This window comes from Acyrthosiphon pisum, chromosome A1 (assembly GCF_005508785.2).
Source record: "Acyrthosiphon pisum isolate AL4f chromosome A1, pea_aphid_22Mar2018_4r6ur, whole genome shotgun sequence".
Lineage (NCBI taxonomy): Eukaryota > Metazoa > Arthropoda > Insecta > Hemiptera > Aphididae > Acyrthosiphon > Acyrthosiphon pisum.
Window position 1 is genome coordinate 113,891,459 of NC_042494.1, and position 11,882 is coordinate 113,903,340.

The 11,882-nt window shown below is 25.2% G+C and overlaps 1 protein-coding gene across 1 annotated transcript; it reads right to left on the reverse strand.

Moving 5' to 3' along the window:
- Positions 1-172: 172 nt before the first annotated feature.
- LOC103308432 lies at positions 173-7,242 on the reverse strand. Its single transcript, XM_016801959.2, has 10 exons — positions 7,206-7,242; positions 6,705-6,831; positions 6,458-6,628; positions 5,566-5,774; positions 5,336-5,449; positions 3,898-4,030; positions 3,635-3,817; positions 2,386-2,582; positions 2,186-2,299; positions 173-317 (listed from the first exon to the last, which is right to left on the reverse strand). Exons 3-10 carry the CDS (start codon positions 6,486-6,488, stop codon positions 210-212), a joined length of 1,089 nt encoding a protein of 362 aa, XP_016657448.1. The 5' UTR covers positions 6,489-6,628; positions 6,705-6,831; positions 7,206-7,242; the 3' UTR covers positions 173-209.
- Positions 7,243-11,882: the final 4,640 nt, after the last annotated feature.

Here is an 11,882-nt window from a genome sequence, read left to right on the forward strand (position 1 = left end):
TGAGCATTGATATATTATTTTGATCAAAGAAAATATAAAAATGAAGTTATCATATCTTTTAAAAGAAAAATTACTAAAAACTATACTTTAATTCATAATAAGATTTAAATAAGTATAAGTATTTATATTGATATAGATACTATTCAAATTTAATATTAAAATTAAAATATAATCTTTCAAAAATGTTTAACATAAGTTTATTATAACACTTATAATATGTCAGGTAGATTACAAATTTCTTCACAAATATTAACGCCATCAAGCTTCTTTCTTAAAACAATCTTTTGAAACCCTAATGGATCTTCCTCGTCAAACTCCTAGTAATAAAAACATTCATTACTAATTTAATATAAAAGTACAAAATACTTATATATTAATTAAGTTATAATTGCAATAAGCGATTCAATATTGATATGCATTCAATTAATTCTATTTTAAAGAGTAATAAAGTAGGTACCTATAAATAATAAACAATAGGTATAATATTCAGGGTTTGCAGTTTTAAACATTTTGTTTAAAAACATTTGAAATTAAACATTGTGTGTTTAAAACAAAATGTTTAAAACAGATTGTGTAAAACATGTTTTTTATGTTATATGTTTAAAAATGTTTTTTATAAATTCTTCTAAAACTTAAAAAAAAAATAGGTACCAGATGTTATTATTTAAATTATTTTTGTATAGTAAGTAATAACAACTAATTATATTAATAATTATATTAAATTCTAATTCAAAATTATTTTTGTTCTAATGATAATTTAACAGTCCAATTTCTATATTACTATTATTATTAATCAATAATTATATTATAGTTTTATTTAAATGGTTAATACAAATTACCCAATTATTTATTTATTTTAAAAATGCATTCACGTACCTATAGTATATTAGTATATTATATAGAAGCATAGGCATATACTATACCAATAGTGAAATAAATGACATTTCAATATTTCATATGATATATTTTTAAGTAAATCAATAATCTCATCATCGACTGTTTTGTTATTATGAGTACCTACTATCTACTAACTATTGATTGAAAAAAAACTTACAATTAATATTAATTAATAATTGATTACTTTATAAAATATCATAATACAATATTCAATTTATTTCAGTCTTCTTTAATTTCTTTATTAAGTCTTGACAAGATTATAAATAAGTAGGTACATAACAAATTAGAATTGACATTACAATATTTAACAAAAAGTAAAACAATACAATAGATTTTTAAGTTGGGTAATAAACTGATAACTAATAAGTCCAAAAACATTAAGTAATACAATTTTAAAAAAATTATAATAATAACAACTTTTGTAGTTTTGTCAGATAATACATTATTTGTGTTCTATCGTTGTACCCACGCGAGTTCTATGTGCAATTTCCCATTGTCCTTTCAAAGTAAATTATTATAAAATTTTTTTTTTTGTTTTAAAACATGTTCAAAACAATTGAAAAAAACAAAAAAAACAACAGAAATTAATAAAAAACTGTTTTTATGTTTAAAATGAAAAAAATTGTTTTTTCCAAACCCTGTGTATAATAGGTACCTATAAACAACAATATTCATATTAAATTAATCCTTTTGGCTTAGACCCATTTATAGAGGGGTGGGTGGCAAAAACTAAAGAGAACTAAGTAGAAACTTGGTCTTTGTTTGCATATTATAGTTTTAAAACAAAGCCGAATCCACATGCGTTGTTTTCGTCTTACTAATGGCAAAATTTACATTTAGAATGATCTATTTGAATGTTTAACTTTTTTTCAAACTATAGTGAATGGAATAATCATCAAATTAATGTTAAGGTAAGAATAATATATTTAGGGCCCCCCTCCCCCGTTGGCTTTTTTTGATATTTTAATTTAGAAACATTTTTACTATTTTAAAATGTTGAAAAGTTGTAAAAATTAAAATATCAAAAAAAGCCGATTTGAACTTTTAAGAGATAACTATTGACTTTTAAAGATATAGTTAGCCCAGCAGGAAACTGGTCAGGATCAGAATTCCTAATCAGTGCTGATGCTAAGTAGTATGATAAAAAGTATAAGTAATAACCAATCATAATATACCCAACTTTTGGTTCATAATAATCAATTAACCCTAAACTCTGAAGTCTGAAATAAATCATATCATTTTGGTATTATGAAACCGATCTTAAAATAATCAATTAAAAGCAACTTACCGCAATTAATGGAACTGATAATTGAACTAATTGATTGAAGTATTTAGGAAGATGTTTAATTGTATCGATTGACATAGTAATTTTTAAACCAATTTTAATCACAGACTGTGGCAACTATAAAATTAAAAATTAGACGAGTAGCACAAGTCAATATAATTCACCTTATAAAAAATTATGTAGATACATAAGTAAAAACATACATGTCCAAATCTAGAGTCTAACTGAAAAATGTTGATTGCTTTCACATACTCCTTATCACCATAATCAATATAGTGTACTGAATAAGTTGTGTCATTAATTTTTTTAGAAATAGCTGCACGTACAAATGTTTTCTTAGATAGAGATTTTACAGCAACTCTTTCACCAATTTTTGGAGTCTGTATTCTGTGATACGTTCCTTAATATATTGAATAAAACAATTATTTTACATCATATTTTTATTATCGGTCATTTAAATAATTTGTTTCATAAGTGTAAGTAAAATGCAGTATTACTTTATTAATCAAACATACAATTTAGAGCTCAATTAGTCATAAATGAATCTATAAAATGCGTATTTAAGGATTCAAAATTAATTAAATCTAAAATGTTAAAAATAATAGATACAATAATAATATATTAATATATTATATAATATATTATACTGTGAATTAAAATATCTGTCTTAAAAGCTTAGTTTTAGGAATGTGTTCCCTAGTTTACGATTCTGTTTTTTAAAAACTTAAGATTTTTTGGTATACAATTTATTTGATACAATAACAATGATTCAGAATTTTATTTACTTCTAATTTCTAAACTGTAAATTTAAAACATTTTAAATGATTTTCTTTGAAAATAAATATATATTATATGTAACCAAGCACAGTTCTAACTCAATATTAAATATGGTATTAAGACTTGAAAATGTGATGTAATATCATAAGTCACACATAAATTGTTGTTCTTACATCAGTTTAAAAATATTGAAAACAAAAATATATTTATATATGTGCAGTTTTATTTGATTAATGATAATCAAAATATCTTCTTCACGCAAAATCTTTTTTTTTTACAATAAATTATCAAAGCTACTATGTAAGAGAAGCAAGATCTCAGATTTCTTTATAAAATAATGGCAGGTGATTGCAGCTTATGGAGAATAAGGAACTTTTCTTTTAGTCAATATATTTAAGACTTATACTAATACAATATTCTAAATATCATATATTTGCGGACATTTAGATTACAATTATTTTTTCATTTGTTTTTAGGAGGGAGGCACTAGAAAAACTTTAGGGGGTCCCCATGATCTCCACTCCAATGCAAACCCAATTATCTTAATATAAATATATGTAAATTTTTAATTTTTCCTGATATACAAAGTGTATAAATATGTATATCATTATAAGTACTTAAAAAATACAAAATTCTATAATTTCATGTACAAAAATAATATTTTTTTATATTCACTTTTCGAATTGTCATAAAACTGATTAACTTCCGTGATTAAATTATTATAGTATTCTGTTAATTCAGATGTGTTAATACGGATATAAATTTGATTTATAGAAATGAAATGAGTAATTAATACTGCTGATCCATTTTTAAACAAATCATTATACTTCAAATAGTCTGTTAATTTTAATTTAGTTCCTGAAAAATGTATCAAACAGTTTATGTTAAACAATTGTAAAAATATCAAAACATAATAATAATTATCATCAAGTTTATACCTTTATGTAACAAACTAAAACTTGATAATTTTTTTTGTAAAAATTCTTTTAAATCTAAATAAATATCCTTATTATCTGATTTTTTTTTTAATATAGCTTTGTTTGATCCACCTGAATCACTTTCATCATACTCCTAAACACATATTATAAATTATAAACAAAAAAATATAATAATTATATATACAGTCAAACTTGGTTAACTTGAAATTGAAGAAACTTCAAATTGTTCAGGTTTCTTCCAAGAATTTCTAATTTTAACACAATTTTAAATAATTGTGTTTAATTATATTGAGTAGATAACTCTAAGTTCCTATTTTATTGGAATTGATATATTACCATGTTACTATTATGTATTACAGTCAGAAATAATTATACCAGCGTGGGTTGAATACTCCCACAAAGGACCCATTAAGGACCCACATAGAATGTTTTTGATATTTTAATTTTAAGTGAGTTATGGGCAGTGGCGACTCATGTATATGTGCACAAGTGCATGCGCACTACCTACCCAAACTCAATAAAAATTGAAAACATAAATCGTAATAATACAACTAAGTACTTAGGTATTATAGTGTTATTAAGATTATTTTTAAAAATAAAAAACATAAATTCAGAATATTATGAAAATAATATAATATTTGGATTGGGTTATTTCAATGGCCAAACAACCGAGCAGTTGTCTACGACTGAACAGTATCGGTGTGTATTATAGTGGTGCAGTAGTGCACACAATCGCTGTGCACATTTGTACAGTGTAAAAATTAAAACAAGTCGAAACACGCAGCCCGCATCATAATGGAAATGATGTGCACATTCGTTTTTGTGCACATAACCAATTAAATTGTTTTCAGCGAATTATTTTCGACGTCGCCATTATAATTTTTTTTTTTAACAAAATAAAAGCTAATTGGTGAATAACTAAAATTCGTAAACAATTATTTAACACAATTTATAGTATATATATCTATTTAAATATAATATATAATATTGGTTATATTTTTTTTGGATGTGCACTACTTCATTAAAAAACCACGAGCCACAGTAACTTATAACCAGAGGGTTATGGATATTTTAAAATTAAAACATAAAAAAAAATAATCACCTATGTAGGGTTTTCTATATAAGTCTTCCTTTTTTAATTTATTTCAGTATAAAAATAATAGTTTTAACATAAAATTTGCTATGTTGTGCGTGACAACAAATGCAGATATAATTTAAGTTGACCTGGTTTGACTGTAATATGCATAATACAGTGGCGTCGAACTCTAAACATTTTTGAGAAGGAAATCTAAAATTTTTATCCGACCGCCCACCCACCACAACTTTCAAATTATCCAAATATTTTGAAGTGAAGCGATCGCATTGTATGACATAAGAGTTCGGTGCCACTGGCAAAATATAATATATATTTAAAAATAAGTATTTGATATTAACTAACTATTAATAATGGCTGTAAATACAATTGATCATAATAGTTCTTTAAATACTTTAATTGCATAGTATTATGCAATGGAATATTTTTCAACTCCACTCTATGAGCTAAATAAGGAACCTAAAAAAATATTTTAAACATAAAACATGGAATTGTAATTTGTTTTTTTTAAAACAATTCTTTAGTATTATAAGTCATCAAATATTATTTTATCAAAATTAATAAAAAAAACTTACATTTTTAGCTTCTTCTAATAAATAAAAGATATGATTTGGGTTAACATATTCTTTACAGCCGATATCAATAAAAAAACAAAAATAATTTTTAAAAGAATGAATTGAACTCTCATCTAATATTACAGCTCTGTGTATTTCGTTGTAATGTGACAAAGTGGCTGCAACCATATCTCCAATGGTTATATTTGTTTTGATTTTTAAATTGTCCTCTGTAATACAAGCAAATATAAATATTAATATTATAATAACTTGTTAATTATTTAGTAACTATTTAGTAAATCCTATATATTGCATAGCTTAGGATTTTAACGGAATTTTCATTTTTCTCTGAAAGCTTTAGACGACTATTATTAACTTTTTTGATGCTTAGGGCATTTTTTTAAACATTTATATGGTTTTTTTTTTTAAATTTAAAAGGCATTATCCGCATATTATTTACAAATGTGTACATTAAAATCAAATGATCTCCTCAAACTGTATACTTTATGTTTAATTATTCATTGAATAAACAATTATTACCATTATTATTATTATTATTATTATTATTATTATTATTATTATTATTATTATTATTATTATGAAGAGAACAGTCCCAGTAACAGTTTATTGCAAAAACAAATAAAGTTGAACCTTTTTGTTATCAAACAATTAATAACTTGTTATTTAAATTTATACACGTTTAAGTTATATTTTTACTTATATTAATTGTGTTTATTCCTAGTAGATCATACTTACAAATGCTCAGTACGTCACATGTTTATCATAATATGTTTTCATATTAGAAAATCACACAGATGAGTTCATTACACTTCAAGAGCTTAATTATTATTATTATAAAATAATAATTAAATTAATATTCTTAGTAAATAATCAAAAAGTTACAAAGTCTTACTTATTTTATAATATGCGTAAAACTGTTTCATTTCTTTTGAATATTTTTTTTTTTGGTCATAACTTCTAATATACACAAAATTAATATTTGTACCATAACAAAATTCAACAGATGATCCATTTTTAAATATATTATATACTGACACGTGTGATGTAGAGTGAGTTTTTAAACCTATAAAAATAGGCACACATAACATAATAATTAATAATACATCTAATAAAATGGAGCTTTCAACTAGTATTCTTACCAGTAACATTTGATTCTTTAATAATTGAAGTATCATCATTATTAGTTTTAAGTGTATCATCATTATTTTGATTGTATTCAATGACATCATGAACAAGAACAGGTTGATTATTTTGGTCAATATATTTCTTTTGGATTTTAAAATTCAAAAATTAATTATTTAGATGTATAAACAGGTACCTATTCTTAGTCTATAATGTAGACAAAATAGATAAATAAATCATTATCATGGTTTTTGAGTTAACAATTTTATTTTATTTTGAAAGGTACTTTTGTACTATGTATCAAAAAAAAACCTCATATTTTTATTGACCTTTAATTAGTAGTGTTTTTTTTTAATTGTTTGTAATATGATTATTAATAAAGTATTGGTTTTTAATACTATTGTCTATAATTAATGAAGAAAGTAAAAATAATTTATAATATGCAATTATTGAAACTAAAAATGATTAGCATAACCATGAAAATATAACATACTTTAGTTAATGACATATTGACTTACCAATGACAATTTAGGATTATAATTATTAGGTATTGAAAATATATTATTCAAGTCATATATATTTCCATTATTTAACAAAGTTTTCAAAAAATAATTTTTTTCTTCAATTAATACCTAAAATAAAAATAGAATATTATTTTTATGATTGAAAAAAGTTAATTATATTTGTTTTCTACATACAAATACATAAACTAATTTAAATAAAAATGTTTACCTCTTTCAAGTCATTTGAAAATTCAACATATTTATTTTCAATAATGCCTAAAATAGATAACAGTATAATGTTACAGAATGTATGGATAAATAATTAATGTAATATATATTTGTAAAATATAATAGATTAATAGGTAGATATAATGATACAAAGTAATATATTATGTTTAATGTTTAAACATACCTATTATTAACTTTTACTAATAAAACAACTAATTTAAAACTATTTTTGTAAGATTTTTTTAGGTTTAACGTTATACTATATACCAGGGGTGGCCAGCTAGAAGAGACTCGGGAGTCTTATATTAAGTCTTATATCTGTATATTAATACAAATTGAAGAGCCAAGATGTGATATATTATGTGACCTTTTTTTTTTTTTTTTGGCTCTTACGTTAGTTTACGTCTAATGTTACGTTAAGATGCGAGCCGCAAAAGTCTATGACGCAAGCTGCGGTTTGACCACCCCTGCTATATACTATTACCTAACAAAACACAAAATAAATAAATAAAAAAGGTTATTAGTTATTACTAGCAAGGGTGAATCTGAAGCTTGTTAGGGGTAGTGAGTAGGAACATTTTTGAGTGATATAGAAAGTACAATGAAAATGTTATTCTATATTAATTAATTAATAATTAACTTATATGAGTTCATATGAGAATTCAAGTTCAGTTTAAATACTCTGAACAAACATTGATTAGCAATTCCCAAATGTAATTAATATGATTAATTAAATAATCTTAGTTACAGTTTATAAATAATAAATCTGAGTTTTCTGAGTAGGTACACAAAAATATCGCGTTTTAAATCCAAAAGTATGAAACATTATAAGTCCAGAAGTTCAGCTCTTAAGCGGTTTTAGGTATTTTTTTTAAAAAATGCATGTTTTGCATGCTTAATTTGATGGTACTTACAACTAAAAACGCTCAAACTTAATTTGTAAGTTATGTTCAAAACATTTTTTTTTTCATTTTTTAAATTAGTTAATTTTACGATGTAGTAATACGGCGGGTCACTTTCCATCATTGATTCAGACATATTTGATACAGATTCATAAGATGTATTAAATTGATAAGTACAAATTAAATGTATTAAAGATATGAATTATTTTTATATAATAATAATATATTATAAATTAAAATAATAAAATATAAAAAATAATTTAACCATCATAATTTTTGTTAAATTCAACAATTGTTTTACCTTGTTCTTTGAGTTCTTTCATGCTGTTATTTGACTTGTTCAATTCTTTGGAATTACATTTAGAATCTTTAACTGTACTATAAATAAAAATGGAAAAAATAATATTATAAGTAAGCAAATTTTTAATATACTAGAATACTTTAATATTATAAATTACCATTTGTCCTTTGTATTTATGATTAAAGGATGAGAACTTTTTGCATTTATTTCTTCATTAGTCTTCTCTGAATATATCTCATTAATCATTTCTATTGGTTTGATGTTTACTAAGACATACCCTTTATGAAGTTCCTAAATTAAATAAGACGTTAAATTGATTAAAAACAACAATTAAATACAAAAAAATGGTTTGTATTAATATTAATTTTAATACTGAACTTACACTTTTTAATAATAAAGGTTGAACATAAAATTGTGTAACTACTGTAAGGGAAGGAATTTCATTAACAGGTTTAATTGTGAGACACTGTAAACAAATAAATAATATTATGTTACTTTGTTAAAAATATTACAATCATGATAAACAGTTTTATGACTATAAAGTTATAATATAGAAATATATAGTTAATGTGTAGTGTGTTATTGAAATCTCCAAGATCAGTTATTTGCACAGTGTGATTCAGACATAACAAATTTAAAAAGGTGGGCAAGTGGGTGTCGCTCTGCTGTACAATAGGTTACAAGTGGGTCACTATAATGGATGGTGTTAAATTTGAATTCAATGATAAAATATCATTGTATAAGAAAAATGATTCTGAGCGAAGAATCGATATTACTAAGTATATTTGATGATATTATTGCGAATAATGTAATTTATAAATAACCTATTTACGTGGAACCTTGTTTTAAATTTTCAATCCTTAGCTATAAAAGTTGAAAATTTTATACATTTTTAACTACAAAATAATTATTAAATTTTGTCAAAAATTAAACTTTAAATGCTCATAAATAAAAATTATACCTATGTATTTTTAATATTTTTATACTGCTATTATAACAATATATCAGGAGCCTTGTATTAGATTTTCACGCATTTTTACACAACCAATAAAATTTGATTGATATTTGTAGAAAAAAAAACTAAACAAATTAAAAACTGACTATGTCCATAAACAGCTCAAAACAAGTCAAAATATTTTGAAAATTTGATGGCGTATAGAAAATGAGAATTTAAACATCCAGTTAAATTTTCATGTATTTACAGTTATTTGTTTTTGAATTATAACAAAATGACAAAATCACTACATGATAAATCGAGTTAATATCCAGTAAAAATATGAACTTTAAACGCTCAAAATTTAATTTGACTTTCCGGTAGAGATTTTTTTGTTAAAAATAAATACCTTTATTTAAACCTTTAAATAAAGGTATATTAACTTCTAGTAGTTTCTCATGTAGCGGTTTTGTTATTTTATTGTTATACAAAAACAAATAACTGTATTAATAATGTTGTATTAAATTTTCAAATCTTAGATTTAAAAAGAAAAATTTTTAAATATGTAACTTTAAAAAGGTGGGTAAGTCTACTAAGACAATTTTATCATATATAAATTGAAAATTAAAACATTGTTTGTGGCAGTGATTATATAGAAATTAGATGAAGTTATATATAAGGCTGTATCATCGACTACATTTTTAAGGAGTAAGTGAGGTTGTTGAAGTTTCTTCCATCAATTGGCAAGCGTGTTTTTTGCCATATACGACGGGCTCAAAGCTCCTATGATGAGTTGTGTTATCTGTGAGGGCAAGACTTTGTTTTCACATTTATTTTTATTTTTAGGTCAGAAATGCATTTTTGAAATTTTAAACCATTAAAATCCAAGCTTTAGTAATATTATTTGCTTAGAAATTTTGAGTGGTACACTGTCTTCCTATAAATAAAGTAATTGTGATATGTTCTTTCACCTTATTGAACTAATTGAAATTAGTTTGCATTAGTCAATAATATTCTCTTAGCAGTTAGCATATTATAATAAAAATATTTAATAGACTTTCTGAATTTTTAATATTATTCTAAAATAATCACTGAAATCGTATTTTACTAGTATTTAGTGTTATAAAAATGTCACTTACTAAAGGTTAGTAAGTATAACCACAGGCACCGTCGCGCGCGGTGACCTTTGGACTCCGATAACACTGGCGATATGGCCTCCAAAACCGTGTCCCCAATTAAAATTGTCAATAACCAAATAATCAGCAAAAATAATGAAGACAAAAATAAAAATAAACGTAACTTATCGGCATCGTCCTCCACCGCAATCACCATCCTATACAGCCTGCATTAAGAAAGCTAAATCGTTTGTCACGCCAAACAGGTATAGTGTTCTATCTGTAGACGAGCCCACTATCGAAAACCTCAACGTCGTATCTGATAATCAAAACGAGGAGCAACCGAATACCACCAACAACACACCGAAAACAATTTTACCTCCACCTATCTTCATTAAAGGGGTTCTTAACTACATGGGCTTGCTAAGCCAATTTAAACAAACCATCGGTCCAAACACCTTCTCGTGTAAATCGACCTCAACCCATCTTAAAGTCCAAACTGATACCCCAGACCATTACAGAAAAATCATTCACTTATTGAAAGAAATCAATGCACTGTACCACACATGTCAGCTCCAATCCGATAAACCTCTAAGAATAGTCATAAGGAACCTACATCCATCTACTCCAGAATCTGATATAACAACAGCTCTAGAAGAAATAGGTTACACGGTAACACCAATGTTAAACACCACCAAACCAAAACTTTGTTGCCTATGTTCTTTATTGACATATAGACCCTAATGGAGAAAGCGATACTGATAATATCTTCTCTATTACTTCTATTTTGCATACAAAAGTAAAAATAGAAGAGCCCCATAAAAAAAGGCAGATACCACAATGTCAAAACTGTCAAAGCTATGGACACACACGCTCATACTGCGCTTACCCACCCATATGTGTCAAATGTGGAAAAAGCCACCCTTCTTCATCGTGCACAAAATCGCCAGATGTACCAGCAAAATGCGGCCTCTGTCAAGGCCACATCCAGCCAAACTACAAGGGATGCACAATATATCAAAAAATTTCCCGAAAACACAACAACAACACCTCAAGCAAGAAAGCCCAGCAGCTACCGCCTCCTAACCTCAACATCAACACCAATCCTGAATATCAACAGCAACAACCAGGCTCCGAAAACACACCCAGGTCACGTACGTATGCAAATGTAACTGAGAGTCACCAGTCCCCAAACTCCAACACCTCCAAAAA

What these genes read in the sequence shown, in the direction of transcription:
- LOC103308432 (XM_016801959.2), bottom strand. Translation starts at nt 6,488, where the DNA reads ATGAAACAGTTTTACGCATATTATAAAATAA. An exon ending in TAGACTCTAGATTTGGACAT is followed by an intron (nt 2,300 to 2,385) that starts GTATGTTTTTAC and finishes TTAATTTTATAG; the next exon opens with TTGCCACAGTCTGTGATTAA. An exon ending in TATCAGTTCCATTAATTGCG is followed by an intron (nt 318 to 2,185) that starts GTAAGTTGCTTT and finishes TTTTATTACTAG; the next exon opens with GAGTTTGACGAGGAAGATCC.